The 16804-nt window shown below is 41.4% G+C and overlaps 1 protein-coding gene across 1 annotated transcript in view; it reads left to right on the top strand.

The window, feature by feature from the left end:
* The window catches only part of glceb (glucuronic acid epimerase b), a 37190-nt gene that overhangs the window by 16858 nt on the left and 3528 nt on the right, over positions 1-16804 (top strand). The window contains exons 2-4 of the mRNA XM_084682562.1: positions 2301-2408; positions 9573-10096; positions 15547-15795. Of these exons, the coding sequence (XP_084538688.1) occupies positions 9586-10096; positions 15547-15795 (760 nt within the window). The 5' untranslated portion in view covers positions 2301-2408; positions 9573-9585. The remainder of the gene's footprint in view (positions 1-2300; positions 2409-9572; positions 10097-15546; positions 15796-16804) is intronic.

Genomic DNA, 16804 nt, shown 5'->3' with positions numbered 1-16804 from the left:
TCAACCCCACACCTGCTTGCTCCACCCCGTCACATTCTTGGCTGAGTACACTCCCTTTGTTCTTGAAACACCCTCTGCACTATGTTGGTAAAACTGCAGTGCCTCCCACATGCAGCTTTGTGTGTTTATAGCCGTTGCTATAAACTTTCTAATACCTGATTTAAGTGCTTTGTCAATAAGGTCCATTTTACAAAAGATCGATAGGCTCCCCTTGTGCTGTGATTTAACACTGTCTTTAATTTTACGGCCCTTTCCACTGGTACTGCTGCAAAGTTATAGGATGGAGATTAATTGCAGGGTAAAGTACTGGTCACTTTCTTCACATTCCCAATGATGGATTGGTAGCACAATAATGACCTGGCTGTTTGGGCGACAGTAAATTCATCATGGTTGCAATCACAAATATGTATGTGTTTCTTTAGCACCATTTATGGTCCATTGCAAGACTGTAAGTCATTGCCTATTGAGTATTGACTTAAGACTATAATGTACAACTTGTAAAAAAGTGTTACAGCAGTAGTTTTGTTTTCATTTGAAAAATGGGCACTTGAAGTCTGATCAATCAAAATGTACTTCAGGAAACATTTAGCCTGACTCAATTTATTGCTTAGTGCACAGTGGTTTATTTGAGGGTTGTATGACAAATCTAATAGAAAAAGTAGAAGAAAAAAAAACATATTCAAGATTCAACATGTTTCAATTAGTTACTCAATTAGTTTCAGGACAGTTGAGAATGATAGCAAGACAATCGTTTTCGTTTGACATGGAAATTTATTAATAACCAATTTTGTCTCACAAATGATTGACAATTATTGTAGGATAATACTGGCAAAGGTGCATTCCAAGAAGGTTGGTGATAATTCAAAACATTATCTGGGAACAGGTGGACCATTCTCTCAGCGTACTTTCTGAGGAGACTGAAGTATTTTAAAGCTGGCCATGAAGCCCCCCACCTGTTGTACTGCTTCACCTTCCAGAGGATCATACAGTACTGCAGCACTGTATGGTACAACAATGAAACGGTACAGGCCGGAGCCAGGGTGACGAGTTTGCTGAAAATGGCCTCCATTAGTAGATCCATAATCCAAGGCTTCCAAGATAGCCATCCCCTCCACCCTGCTAGCCCACCATCAGGCAGGCGCTTCACACTCCCACGGTGGTTGAACAGGGTGAAGAACTCATTCATTCTATCAGCCTTGTAAACAGACACAGGGGAAGAGACACAAAATAGGTGGAGCTGGATGATTATATTTATATGCTTTCTATTGGTAATGGTACAGTATTAGCATGGTATTTTAAGGGTGTTTATAATTAGTATTAGTATATTTGTGTGTAATACGTGCATTATACATTCAGGGTATAAAATCTTACGTTATGTCCTTTTCTTAAATGCACTTGTGTGCTTTCAAATGTTCCTGTGAAATAGATAATAAATGAATCTGATAAAATCTAAACGGGTTTATTGTAATTTGCATATCATTACGCTTTTAAGAGCCTCCAGTTTGTGTAACAAAAATACCATTCTTTCTGATTCATCACAGCAGATCTATACTGTCTCTGTTGGTGAGGCTGTCAAAAGAATCTACAATGAGACTTCTGTGTTGAGGCAGCACAGATTGAGCTTTTGACTGATGCTTTGATGCACTGACTTCTAGATGGAGGCAAACACTACAAATAATGGGAGAGGATATGAATATCAATGAAGTAGGCTAAGTGTGTCTGACTTTCACTGTCTTTCATGTGGAGCTGTTGAATGGATACATCTGGATGACCTTTCTGTTCTCTTTCTTCAAGCAGATACTGTACCACTTGAACAATGTTTATTAAAAAAGTGTGTTGTACTTTACGTTATTCAAAGCTTCTGGGAAGAAAACGGCCTAGATTGTCATTGCCCGTATTCATCAAAGGAGGATACCAGGCCATGTTTTAGTTAATACCTAATTAAATAGTTTGATAAAACATAATGGCAACATTCTGATAGTGTATCTTCTTATTGATTTCCTTGTTTCCTCTGGAGATTTCTGTTCTCACTCAGCCGCAATAATGGCGGGCATTGAAAGACACTGCTCAAGGTTGGAAACTCCTCGTTCCTTGGCAGAGTGGTCTTTAGTACTTGGATCTCAAGCTCCCACAGAGCTTTTATCTACATTTTTTTTCTCCTTGGTAATTGTTTCCCTTGCTCGTTAGGTCATTATCCTTCTGTATTTTGGCCACTTTAAATACATTAAATCTGATTTTTCTTTTTCTCTGCCTTAGAACAGTTCAGAAGTCAAACTTGTATCATTTTCTTGTCATTACAGGTTGGGAAGCGACCGCCAGAGGAGGAGATATCTGGATGAAGTAGTGCTAGAGAGGGTCAGTGGTCATGGTGACTGCTCAGTCTGGCGTTTTTTGGTGAATGGCCTAGGGTAAGGAACTCTTTAGGAAAACTCCCAAAGAACTGCATAAAGGGTCACCCACATCTTACTTAATTAATTTAGTAAGTAAAGGTGAGACAGATGTCCCAAAGCCTTTCGGGTAGACTATGATGCTATTCCGAGTCATTAGCTTGTATCAAACTCGTGTTTGGAAGTCTGCCTGGAGGCGAGAGACTTTTGCCACAAGGGTCTCTATAAAAATAAGGGCCTAACTTTTTGGATCACCTGTTTTATTGAAAAGACTTGCTTTTGAGGTGACGTGTCACATGTTAGCAGGGTAGAGGTCTCTATTCCCACTATGAAATTATGATTTTACCTCTCTAAGCTTCATTATAAAATGTTCCCATCCCCTTCCTCATGATATTTCTTTTTCATCTTTTTTCTATTTCTACAGTGCAGCAAGGGCTACATATTGACATGCACTGCCTGTAAATGATGCGCAAAGGTCACCATAGCATCGAAAGTTTATTATTTTTCTCTCGTCTTATTTCCTCTTGATTAGGAGTGTTGGTAATCCCCCTCTAGGCCTCAAATATCGTAAAGCTTTTTGGTAATAACCCGCTTAATCCCTCTATGGCCAACAAATTACATGAAGGCCTTACTTCAGAGCAAATTCTTTCATTCTCTGGCACTAGGATATAAACAATGTTGTGCAGCAATAATGTGCAGCAATAATGCAAATTTACATTGTCGACCATATTAACATACATTTCAGAATGGCATTTGTGCATTTGTATTTCTTTTGTTTAGTCACAAAATGTTAATGTCACTTTCTCTCTTGACACAAAAAACATTTGATGCATTTACTTAGTTTTGAATATTATTCAGCATTTAGAATTAATACCTTCTGAAGTTATTGCAGACATTTTGAACAAATGTCTTATTTAAAGTCTCAATTGAGTCGATCTCTGACAGTTGTTTCGTTAATTTTGGGGAATCACGCATTCTAATTTTAAATATGGTCAAAATATAAATGTTTGATATTTGTTTAGAATTAGACCCTATGTGAAAGTATGAAATCCACATGGCTGTGAGCAATCAGAGAGGCTTGCACATCAACACCCATTAATGATTAACAAGGTGGAGTCCAGCAGGGTAATTTGGTATCGAACTGCTGGAAGTCATGCTACTCCCCTGAGAAGCCTGATGAGATGGTAAAAGGACCCACATGCTCACAGACACACACAAACTCATGGAGGAAAACTGACTCCATGATCCCACCAATAGGAGGGAAGCCACACACACATGATGGAGAGAGAGAGAAGGAATCACCTGGGGGATATTATTTCTTGTATATTGTGCATTGTCTGTAAATGATATACATTATATGTAAGGCTGGGCGATATGGGTAACAAATTATGGATATTATATTTCCATTCAATAACAATAATTAAGTCAATAGACCACAGATCCGTAGTAGTAGCAAAATAAGTCTCTTCTTCAACTTTTTCCCTACACTGCAAAAAGTTTAGGCAGCGGGGTGTGAGAGAAATGTTTGTGGCCAGGGAGCATGCACTTGGGGTCAAGAAACTTAAGCTTTTTAAAACCTTTCTTTTTATCAATATCTAGCTGCAAACTCACACTTTCCGCATGTTCCAATGAGTGATTTTGCTTCAGCTGGTTATAAAAGTTTGTCGACTTGGTGGTTTGTTTACTACACAATTTGCACTGAACATTGCTCTGCTCTTTGTCGGATTTCAAAAAGCCAAACCACTTCCAATAACTGAAGAAGACAAACTCTTATCAACAATTTCTTCATTGGAAGTTCCTCCCTCGCCATGGCTATCGCTGGCACTGTTATTGGCAATAAGACAAATTTTCTGCGTCAACATTATCTACTCCACTTGAGGTGCTCAGTATATTTGTGACCGTTGGCTACCATTTCTCCACAACTTCCTTTGGCATCAAATACATTAAATGGACTGCTGTACCTAATTATTTTCTGTCGACATTATAGATATTATTGAAAATGAATTAATGTTACGATAAGTTTATTGAGGGAAGTCATTACTACAATAAATCGATTTAAAAAAATGATCACCCAGCCCTAATTATATGTATTGCTTGCAATGACCCAAATCAAACTCCTAGTGTGTTAACATACTTGGCCAATACAGCTCATTTCAATTAATACATTTAATCAATTAACTGTTTGCCCATCTGGTACAAGCCTCAAAATAGCCAGTGCTTCAGCTTTCCTGCTAAAGTTATTTGCATTCACAATTTTTAAACGTGACATGTTTTACCGGTGGGAGTAGAGAAGGTAGTATTTTGCAACTTAACTTGTGTTGTTTTAAAATAATAACACATAATTTCACTGTGTTTTTTCTGCAGTGGTGAATTGCGTTATCAAGGCAATGGCCACTGGTAAGGTAGTGGTGTTTTAATATAATCAGATAATGTTGCTAGCTTCTTCCCTCACCCTGTAGCTCCAATCAGCTCTGAGATGCAACTGGCTGTTACTCTGTATTCATATACTCTGTCATAGATCTGATGACTCAAAATGGCATGTGTGGGATCTTACCATTGACTGTAAAAGGAATGGACGGCATGACGGCACGTTAGGAATTATTTTTATTTTTTCCCCCCAAAAGTTAAATTTGATTTCACCCACATTCTTATTTGAAAATGGACACAAATTAGGGTTCTTACACTCACACACATCTACCAGGGCCCTCAGGTACTGATTATGATTTACAGCTGTCATAAGCTCCCATCTGAATTCACCTGGAAACCTCTGAAAATGTCAGGAATTTAGTTGGGATGGAACACCTGCGTGCAAACCCCAGACTGCTGCTCTGATACCTCCCCAAGGGCATATTGCAGTCACTGAGGTGTTATCGCAATGATGGCTGCTTGTGATTTTTATAGCAGGGGAATAAAAACAACTCTATCTGCACATCCCCAGAGCTGCTGCTGCAGGGCACTGCCATGCTATCAAGGGTTTATTTGGCACTGAGAACTTAGAAGAGATAAGCAGATTTCTTGGACAGTCATGCACTCGTTAAAGGTAACATTTCACAATAAGCACTCGATTTGTTTTCAAGTGGTTTATTTATTTTTTTTAAACGTAAAAGCATGGATACAGGGAATTTAAAGAAGCCCATTGGGACATTAATAATTACGAGCTAATGATTGAATTGGAAAATTATTCTTCAACTTTTCAGGATGTGGAGTGACAACCACCATGTTTCACTAATCAAAACAGGAAGAAACACCCCTGCATTGTTTTCTTATGTAGATTGATTACCTATTATTCTATAATGTAAGACAAACAAGCCTGATAGTAGTAACATAACCCAAAAATATATTTAATTATCTTTCATGGAAAAAAAAATAAGTACATATTTTCATCCACTTCAGTTTTTGATATTGTTATAGTCTAAATGAACTTACCAGCTGCGTTCTTAACATTGTTCAAGTCAATGGGGTGGAATTGGATCCACCTGAGTCATGGAGTGATCTCTGTAGATGAGAGGGAAGCGCTTCCAGAGTCTGTCTGAAATGTTAGCAATGCTCTGCAGCTGCTGTAAGCATTAACCCAGTGGACAAATGGCTGTCATTGAAGCTTGGCCTATGACTGATGCTGGACCAAAGAAGATGTGAATGATAGGACCTCAGAGACCTCCCTTCCTCGTGACCTCAGTGTTCTCAGATCTTCCTTCAATGTCACAACTTGTGCTTGCTAAAGCTGCTCTTTAACAGATGAAACATGTTAACATGTTTTAAATCCCAATGTGTAATGTTTATTTATTCAAGTGGTTGCTCTTCAGGAGTGGGTTTATGCCGCTACATTATGTTCCACACATCGATGCATTGGTTTTCAGGCAAGGTTCTTTTTTCCTCCAAGTTGACTTTTAAAGTGTTGGCAAGGCTATCATGCACCTGCTTTTCTTTGCTGTGACATGGGTGTTTCAAGGCACGTCTGATATTTCATCCATCCAGATCCTTCCAGTCACCCACCAGACCACACCATCCTGGCTAGGTTTGATCAGATTATATCTGACATCATAATATGGTCTCACATCCAACCCCCTTGAAATGAACAAAGGCTACATCCGCATGCTCGCAGCTGCCCTCCTCATGTCTTAAACATCGGTTGCCAGTGTTAAAAAAATCAAGAAAAAAACAACTCTTAATGAGTGAGTTGAATGGTTCTGACAACCATAAGGCAACCAGTGTGAAAGCATGTTGGCTCAGAGACTATTAGACCTGAAAGGAGGCTTTCACAGCCTCCACTGGCCACAATGCCTGGGCCAGTTTGTCCCCCCTCTTCACCCCTGGACTGATGGTTATTATCAGGGCCTCTCCTCTCAATGTGGCCTCTGTGCTTCAAGGATCCATGGTGCCAGAACTGGGGTGAAGGCCAAGGACAGTGGATGCAACCCCCAAGAGAAGCTCAGGGCTGAGCCAGTAAAGGCGTATGGCAAACAGATCCGCCCTTAGCTCCAGGTATTTCATGCTCAGCAGCATTTCAATCAAGTCCTTCCTCCATTCTGTGCCTCTTCCCTCCCCCTCAGTCCCTTGGGAAGGCCATGTATCACAAGGATGCAGACGAGGAGTGGGCGTTAACCTGGCTGGATCACAACGAGCGACTGATGAATAGCCCACTGAGAGGAGCGTTTAATCGTTCTGGCCGGCTGAAGATGGATGATAGTCCCACATCGTTGTTTCTCATATCAAGTACTTCTCAGGATTTGAAGTTGGACATAGGAAAGTATCAACTGAAAAGCTCTTTGCCTTTTTTACTTTCTCTCCCTTCAAACGGTGGATGTTATTCGTTTTTTCACTCAAAAGCCTTGTCCTTTCATATCCTACCTGTCGTGTCTATTTAGTCTTGGCATTTCATTTCAGTTTTTTGTTTTGTTTTGTTTTTTTAAGTCTGTAGTGCAACTCATAGTTATTGCAACAGGGATTACATCTCCAGCACTGTTCTAGTTTGGGTTTATCCTCTCAGGATTACACAGAAGACCAGCCGTGTCTTTTGCACATAAGGAGATTTGAGATTGGAAAAACATGAATACACCAAATCTACACGGTCTGGGTCACTAATGCTGTTGTTTTGTCAGTAGTAAGTTGCCAGCAAGTAGAATAGTAATGTGACAGAGTGAGAGTTCTTATGTAGTTACAATACCAAGTGAAACAGGTTGATGGAAATTTAATCTCTCAGAAAAAACGATGATTAACTGTTCAATCACAAAAGATACAAAACATTTGTAAGTTAATGGATAATTATACTTAATGGTATAATAGTGTACAGTTGATTAATAATCTGTATGGCCCAAATAAGAATGTGAGGCACTATAACTCATGCTGGTTCCTAGTTTAATTAACTCCTTGTTCATGACATTTGACCCTAGACATGTACCTGCTGGAGACCTGAGTTCTGCCAGCAACGAGCATCTGTAAAAAGATCCAATTATTTATAGTCAGGCTCCTGACGAAACAGCCCTGCTTATCTTTCACTGTGCAGCCCCCAGGCCTTTCTCATTGCGTTCGCAACATTGTCTGAGCTCCCGCCAGCCCGATCTTTCATCTGCTCACAATGCTGACATTTCCCCAAATATCAATGATACTTTTTTTATAAAGCAATATTTCACAACACCGAGGGATCTGCCAGAGTTGATTTCTCACAAGAGGCACTACTTTTTAAGTCTGGAACTGCAACTGTGCACAGTTTACTGCTGCCTTCTAATAGTTTGGGAAATAGGGGGATGACTTTGCAAAGGAAATACTGACAGTACATTTAAAGGTCTTGGGGTCTAAAGAGTTAACACCATGCCTTTCTTTTTTGACCCATTATGAATGAATATTTAATTGTTGATATTTATTTAAATGAAGACATGTTCTGAATGGCTAAAATAACCTTACTTGCTCTCCTTTTCTAAACATGACAAACTTTGCTTTATCTTTTTATAAAGGCCACAATCATTTCATTTAGAATTGCCGTTGCTATGGCATTGTTTGGATTTTGGAACAAACGCACATTCATTGGCTGACCTTTAGCGGGGCAGGCTTAAACAGAGACTTTGAAATTAACTTGGAGGAGGACTGATTATTTTTCATTGAAACTCGTGAGGGTTCTGGTTCATTGTTATTGCTGTATCTGTAACATCTACAGCAGTGAGCTCATATTGGGGAGGAGGAGATAGATGCCACTGTTTGCATATTGATTTATTATTGGTCAATGAAAATGTTAGAGGAACATGGCCGATTTTAGCTATAAGCTCATTGTCATTGGGAATTTGTGTAAGCCTTTTTCTGGAACCTCCACAGTTATGAAATATTCACTTAGTGGTCTAAGACACATTTGTGTTAACCGTGTTTCCGTGAGATCCCGTTCACTCAAGTTTTTCTGGAGTTATGACTTTCCAGAAAGGAGGGGTCTGGTTGCACAGCAGAGAGCTCATCTCTAGACACTTCTTAATACGCTCAACATAATGCTGAAGGCTTCAAAGCTGATGTTGTTTTTCATGTATTTTCCCCAACTGACCCTTTTACAGAAGCTCACCTCACATTTTCAAAGCAGTTTAACCGACATTGTGTAAAGAATATTATTTGATCTCAAGCTAGACAAAGCTTCACACCTTCCTGTCAATGCATAGAACAGTGGGCAAGGGACTTAATGAGCAGTGCTTCTCTCTTGCTTTGTTGTTAACAGATCATATTGATGCAAATGCAGTACTTGACTGGAGTCTCGGATATTGGGATTTGCATCCTCTTGTTACATGGCCTTCCTCTTTGAAGTGGATCTGGCAGGTTTTGACAGGTTGAAAGGGAATACCAACCTTTGCAGACCTTTCATTGCTTTAGGGGTAATGAAGTAGAGAAAGCCATTTTAGACCATTGACGCTGCTGGTGGATGTCTTCAGGGGACTGCATGGAACTGTAGTGTTTGACTGCCCTGTTTTTCAAACCCACACCCCTGTTTTTAATTAAGCCCATGGATGACAAGCTGCATATTTGTGACAGATGTTAAGCCTTCACGGCTCTCTGTCTGTAGAACACTTAACTACCACTCTACACTATCCAACTGTGTTTTGTACTTGTTTTTTCCCAGCACCAAATAAATCCATTTGAGAAGTGTTGGGTTCCATTATGGGGGCAATTTATGTAACTATTTCTAACAAACTTCTGTGTGTGTTTCTTCTAAAGGCTTGCTGTGACCATGCGTTGCCTGGCAGCCCGGGTCAACTACAAGACCCTGATCGTCATCTGCGCCCTTTTCACCCTCATCACCGTGCTGCTGTGGAATCGCTGCTCCAGCGACACCGCCCTGCACTTCCTGCCCCGGGCTCCCCCGGTGGCACCCAGCCCCAAGGGCGGAGATGCCAGCATCAGCAGCCAGCAGCAACAGCCTCCGCAGCCTCCCGAACCACCGCCCGTAGTGGGCGGGATCAAGTACGAAGAGATTGACTGTTTGATCAATGACGATGTTACGATCAAGGGTCGAAAAGAAGGTGGGGATGTGTACTTTCCCTTCAGTTGGATGGAGAAGTACTTTGAGGTGTACGGGAAAGTGGTGCAGTATGACGGCTATGACCGCTTTGAGTTCCAGCACAGCTACTCAAAAGTGTACGCCCAGCGTGAGCCTTACCACCCTGACGGAGTGTTCATGTCCTTCGAGGGTTATAACGTGGAGGTGCGCGACCGCGTCAAGTGTATCAGTGGAGTGGAAGGTAGGTCTATCTTGTTCCAGGGTTCCAGTCTATAAGAGAATCTGTTTCCTTCATATTTGGATATTTTGTAAGTGAGGTTTGAAATGCAAGAGTCAAAACCTGCATTAAAAATTGGAGTCAGGTTTGCAGAGTCATTGAATATACCTTGTAAATAAAAAGAGTAGTATGCCTTTACTGAGAGTAGTAACGCCCATCTCCTTTGTGTCCTCATAAACCAAGCTTGGGTTCACAGGGTGAGCTGTGTTGGCCGTCTTCATGCCAGGCACGTCAGAGCAGCAGCACTTATGATAATGGTGTTGCGAGTAGTCCAGAGAACTCATCTTTAACATGAATGCACCGTGTCCATTAATAGTCATTTAGCTCCGCAGTTAGAGGAAGACTTTTCCAGAAAAGCCGTTTGAAGCAACCCATCCCTGGCTCTAGTGAGTAATGCACTACCAATTCACTTGCATTAAGCAAATTAAAATGGAATTGATTGAGCCGATTACAAAACCTGATTGCAGTGACCGACAAACTTAATGGAGCGCCCCCTTTTTTCTTGTACTGATGCCGTACAGCATTCAGTTTCAAGCGGCAGATATCCTGGCTGCGAATTGACTGTGGGTGTGGGTGGTTGGGAAGGTTGAAAAATCTTTGTTCATATCTTTGAATCACTTATCAGTTTCAGTGTGTCATTGTGGTGTTTCTCTCGTGTATTTCAGGAGCACAATGTGTTGCTAAGAAAATGCTAAGAGGCTGCCTCATTCTGGTCATTACCATCCTTACACTCTTCCTGTCCTTATCTATTTATCATCCTTTTTCGGGGGGAGATTGCCCCGATGATAGCCTTGAGTTTTTGTTCCTTATTATCTCTTCTCCCTCCCACTCTTCTTATCTGTTTCTTGTTCATTCTAAAACTTGTTTTAATCTTCTTTTTATATTTAAGATGTTTATTGTATGTACCTTCCTGCCACAGCAAATGCCTTGTTTGCGTGTACTTACATGGCAAATAAAGCCCATTCTGATCCTGATATTTAATGCCTCTACTCCTGAGATTTGTGAGATTCAGTATTGACTCATTGACAGGACATGCCAGTGCAATATCTGGTAAATGAAAGCAGCACGTCTACTCATTAGAACTACAGATGTTTTTGTTTGACATTACACTTCTATCTTTGCCTATCCATCATTTTCCTGTGCAGTGGATAGAACCAGCTACACTAAAGGGTAATGTAACCCAACTAACCACTTGATAACAACTTGCATGATTTAAGACAGATGAGATTGTTTCATTTATAAGATTTAAACAAGTGTTTAACTACCCCCATGTTTATTTGGACCAAATAGACAAGACTAATAAACCACTTGTTGTCATCGGGAAGTACACAATTAATCAGTTGCGCAATCAGTTACAGTGGCACGCTGCTAAATGAAGAGCAATCTTGAACTCTTCATTCCATCTGTGCCAATGTGATTTGAATCTTGATTAACAAGACGGAACATATTTACAGAAGCTTACAAGACACACATCACCTGTGCTGCAGCCCAAATGCAATTAGACTTGGTTTATTACAAACCCAATCATGTTTGATTTGGTTGCAAGCCAATTAGTTATGGACAGTGATCTCAGCTTCCAGAGATTTTCAGCATTTTGATGCGAAGTGATTTGCTAGTCATGCAAGAGGCTCTGTCCTCCCTAGGAAAGCCTGTCTCCAAGGGTTTCCCATAATACATGTGAAAGGTGATTACCATGACATTACCTGGGGGCTGCTTTTAAAAATGATGACTAGAGGTAATCGATAACCCATTTAAAAAGCCTACATGCTCAAACTGTATTGTCATCAATGCCGTACCTTGTTCGGGCCTAGTTGGGAAAGTCACCTGAAATACTTGATAGGAATGGCCTAATAGATATTAATTATCCTTGTTGAACTGTGGGATCCTTTCTGCATTTTAATACAATGTATTAAAATCCCAATGAACCAAATACCAAAACGTTACAAATCTCTCTACCCAGAATTAGGGTTTCTCACTATGGTATGCTCTTAAATACCCGTTTCAACTTTTGAGTGAACTTTGCAAGACTTTTCCAAAGCTTCAGGTACTTAAATGTTCCAGACACCGCTGTCTTCGATTTTGAAAGCAGTCTTTGTCAAGAGGAATAAAAATCACACAAACAATTTGTATTAGAGGTTATTTAAGGAAAAGTCAAAGCTTTGTATACTAGTTCTCTCATTTGTTTATCCTTTGAGCTTTTTCCCATAGCTGAAGCACACTGCACTTTTACAACCTGCTGGGAGGTAAGTGAGGCTACCTTTGCACCAGCAGTGTTCTGCTCCACAGGTATCATAAGGGCAGAAAATGGGTCGGCCAGGAATTGAGCTGATTTTGTTTTAAACTCAAGTGTGGAGCTGTAGGGAGTCTAGTTATTCTCAGAAGGCTATTTTCTACCTACAAGTCTACAGGCACACACTCACTCTCAATCTCACACTCGCAATGTGCATCCCCATGGGCCATTAATTAAGGCCAAAGTTCCTTGCTTTTGAGCACCCTTCACACAATCCCACACGTTCGCCTGGAACTTCTGCTTCTTTGTAAGGGAGAAAATGGCTCTCCATTAATTAGGCCGTCACAGCCCTGTCCAAGAACTCACACAAGGTTTGGGGGAGTGTTGCTTCCAAAAGTGCTTGATTGTGAAGGGGAAAAGTATTTTGCCTTGTCCAAACCAATTCATTAAACATGCAGTGGTGTTGCCTTTCATCTGTACCCCCTGCCTAAATACTCATGAGGGGCAAACCCCCCTTCTTCTGAAACCAGAGGAACTCAAGTATTCAGGATTTGCTGTAGAAAAGAGTTAACTGTAAAAAACAGAACCATTATATGATGATAGACGGCACCATCTTCTCTACAAGCTCAATGTAAGATGTTGGGAAACAAGGGCTTCATTGCTTCAAGGTGTGTGCGTCAGAGGCAAAGGAATATTGTCTGAGATTAATTTAATGGACCTCTGATTTGAGATTATTTTTTGCTTTCCATAATTAGTAGAGAGCTAATCTTCTTAACCCAATGGGCTCTAATCTTCTTAACCCAGTGGAAACTTCTCTTTACTCTGTTTCTCTTTGGCTATCTTTACAATTCCAGGCCTCATTGTCCCCTTCTCCTTAAAACACACACACTTACTCCTCCACATCTCCAACCACCACCTAACTGCTCACACACACCACGCACACACACACACACAGATAGATAAGGCTATTCATCCAGTAGAGACCTATGGATGTGTGTGAGGAGGGGGAAAGAAAGAGTTGGAACTCTGAATTGAATCTAGGCCAGACATTGTCTCCCTAAGACTTAATTGAACTCCTGAAGCGGGTGGGGAGTATAGCTGCAATCCCCTCATCGCCTCTGCACTCTATGCCACACGACCACAGAGTACACCCCAGTAACCCACTTAAATACATCCCAGCCCAGCGCACTTCACCCACAACTTGGTGTAAGTGGGCCCACTGCAGTACTAAACAAGGCCAGAAAGGAGACTGAGAAAGAAGAGAGATGTACTGTATAGGGTGGGATTTTGGATTGATCTTATGGCGCAAGGCCTGCTTCTGTAGGCTAAATACCCACTTTTATAGTATACAGACTTATTTGTGAAGGTTGGAGATCTAAGCGCTTTAGGCTGAAAAACAAAGTTAACTGAAATACATTTGACTGATTTAGTTTTTTTTATTCCTTTCTGTGGGCTGAAGAAAGCCTACTTTTAATAGCTACATTTTATTATCTTTCCTAAAGTTAGATGTAGGTTGTCCAGTTCTGATGCTATGTCCAGTTTGGAAGGTTAAATAGTCATCAAAGTTCATGAAGTCCATGAATGGATGATGGAGGGGAATATAACAATCAAGTCTTTTTTAGGACAGGAAGCCAAACAGATGTATTTTTCAACGAGGCTCTAACAATACAGTTCCATTGAAGACACTGAACAGTGTTATTCCAAATGACCTTTCCTGGAGCATAGTTCCATTCACTCAGCCTAAACCACACCCTGTCCTCCATCTTTATATAGGCTATGCACCCATCTAACATAAGTAGTGTTATGTGATTACAATATGGCTGATGTCGAGTTGAATCAGAAACAAATCTTCACTAGTTTTAGGTTTGCACACATAAATAATGAAGTAGAACAAGTATTGAATTCACACTGCTGGAATGCATCATTTCTCCACTGTCATTTTGTTTGTATACTCCTACTATCTAATATTAATTAATGCCCTTCTCCTCAAATGTTGGGGCCAGTATGGGCTAGCTGGATATGCTAGCTAGCTAATGGGATTGTCATGGTAAGTGGGCTCTGCAGACACTGCCACCAGCTCTTTAGGTAAACTATCTGTTCATGGCGCCGACGCCTGGCACTGGGATATTTCTGGGACTGGATGTTGATGACTAGCCCCCGGTGTTGTAGGAAATGGCTTGAATTTCAGCGCAGGGTCTTCCATCTCAGCTCGCCGGCGGTAGCTTGTGATTGCTTACCAGTTTTTTCATGTCTTTTTATGGAGGAGGGGTATCAGTCTTTTGTTTGTGAAATAGGCCAAAATGTCGTTGGCACTTTGTCTCACCCTTTTTGCGTCTCAAGGTTTCAGTTTCTATCTTTGTCTCACTGTTTCTTAGCTTTTTCTCTCACTCTGTCTCCAGGTCTCTCGTCTGAATCCTTTTTTTGTCTTTTTGAGATCTTAAGCTTTTAGCTCTGTGTTTACCCATCTCTCTTTGTGTCCAATTTCATCCTTCCGGCTATGAGTCTGTCTTATTTGTTGAATCCTTGTACTTATGTCCGTCTCAGTTCACTGCTCTCCATCACCACATTCCTAATTTCATACAAGTTTTGATGAGGAGACAAAGTGGCCTCACGACAAGCAGACAAGTTACCAGTGACTCAGTGTTTCCAAAACTAACTGCTGCCAAACTAACAAGTGATATAAGAAGTTATTTTATAAGTGATATAACTATCACAAATTTACAACAAATGGCAAATACTGAGCCCTTTTGTAAGAGGCAACGTTCTAACTGCTCACATTGATAGTGGCACAATAAACCAAACCTTTTTAGAATTGAGTCAGCTTTACAGTGCTGTTGGTAATGATGGTACAGCCATGCCTTTTAGATGTCAGTACAAATGGAAACAACCACGGGTATTTCAATGTACAAAAGTGATCTTGTTTCCTCTCTCAGCATGCGTGCCCAGCTGTACCCACACAGTGCTCCAAACACTGTTCATTAACCATACATTAAGAAGGGCGATGGCACAGCTGGGCACCATGACAGATATAATGCAGTTGTTGCTTTCTGGATCCTGGCAAAACAGTATATCTTATCAGAGCTGAAGTAAAAGGAAAAACGGATCTCCGGTTACCCCTTTTTCTCTCTCTCTTCCCCTTCCTTTCCCTCTCTTATTTCTCCACCTCTCTCTCCCCTCTTCCTAGGTGTGCCCCTCTCCACCCAGTGGGGGCCCCAGGGCTACTTCTACGCCATCCAGATCGCCCAGTACGGTCTGAGCCACTACAGCAAGAACCTGACGGAGCGCCCCCCCCACGTGGAGGTGTACGACACGGCCGAAGAGAGGGACAGCCGGCCGGCCGGCCCAGGCTCCTGGAGTGTGTCCAAGGGCTGCAGCCTGACGCGAGTGCACGACAAGGGACGGGCCACCTCCATACGACAGTTCAGCGCGCCAGGTGGGATATCAGTGCCACTCCTAGGGAATTGGTTTACCATGCAAGTAATCCGATTGCATTCATCAGCAATGTTACCATTTTGTCTTTGTTTTTCATCCCCAAAAAATTGCACCTTTTTCTTTATTTGGCTTTAACACCCTAGCACCAGTTTAAGCTACACTGGGAGAAGTTCTGTCCAAAGGCTTTGACGCTACCACCCACTTCCTCCTCGATCCAACACACGATCATTTAGGCTGCATTCTCCCTCCATTACTCTGACCAATTTCTTTCTCTCTTTAGTTCATTTCAGTCCTTTTTCTTTGAAAGTATGATCTTTTCACGCCTCTCCCATTCTACTCCATTTTATTGCAATCTCAATTGAATTCCACCAATTCTCAAAAGGGCCCCAGCCGTTTTTCCGGTGCATATTTCAACGCTCTCACTTTTTCACTCCCATCTTCATCCCCATTCCTTATTCTTCTGCCCTCCCTCTCTGTGACCCCGGTGGAATGTCCTCTGTTCTTCATGTACGACACCATTCACATGACCCTCCTCCCTTCTTTCAGTTTTTCTCTATTGTCATCTTGCACGTTTCTGTTGCTCTCTTTCTCAGATACAAGCCTCTCTCTCTCTCTCTCTCTCTCTCTCTCTCTCTCTCTCTCTCTCTCTCTCTCTCTCTCTCTCTCTCTCTCTCTCTCTCTCTCTCTCTCTCTCTCTCTCTCTCTCTCTCTCTCTCTCTCTCTCTCTCTCTCTCTCTCTCTCTCTCTCTCTCTCTCTCTCTCTCTCTCTCTCTCTCTCTCTCTCTTTTTCATATTTTTAATCTCTTGCAGCCCATGTCTTCGCCATTCTTCTTATCTCTGCTTGGTTTTAAACGCCCCCAGAGCATCTGTCAAGATGATCAGTCCCTTAGACAGTATACACACAGCCTGCATACACCCATGAAGCACATACATATGTACCAATACATATAATATATACTGCAACACCTCACAGAGACTGAATGTATGCCCCACACACACACATGCAAACA

This window comes from Hypomesus nipponensis, chromosome 19 (genome assembly GCF_054491055.1).
Source record: "Hypomesus nipponensis isolate SF chromosome 19, ASM5449105v1, whole genome shotgun sequence".
Classification (NCBI taxonomy): Eukaryota; Metazoa; Chordata; class Actinopteri; order Osmeriformes; family Osmeridae; genus Hypomesus; species Hypomesus nipponensis.
Note: the sequence above shows the minus strand (reverse complement) of the source record. Positions and strands in the feature narration are given on the sequence as shown.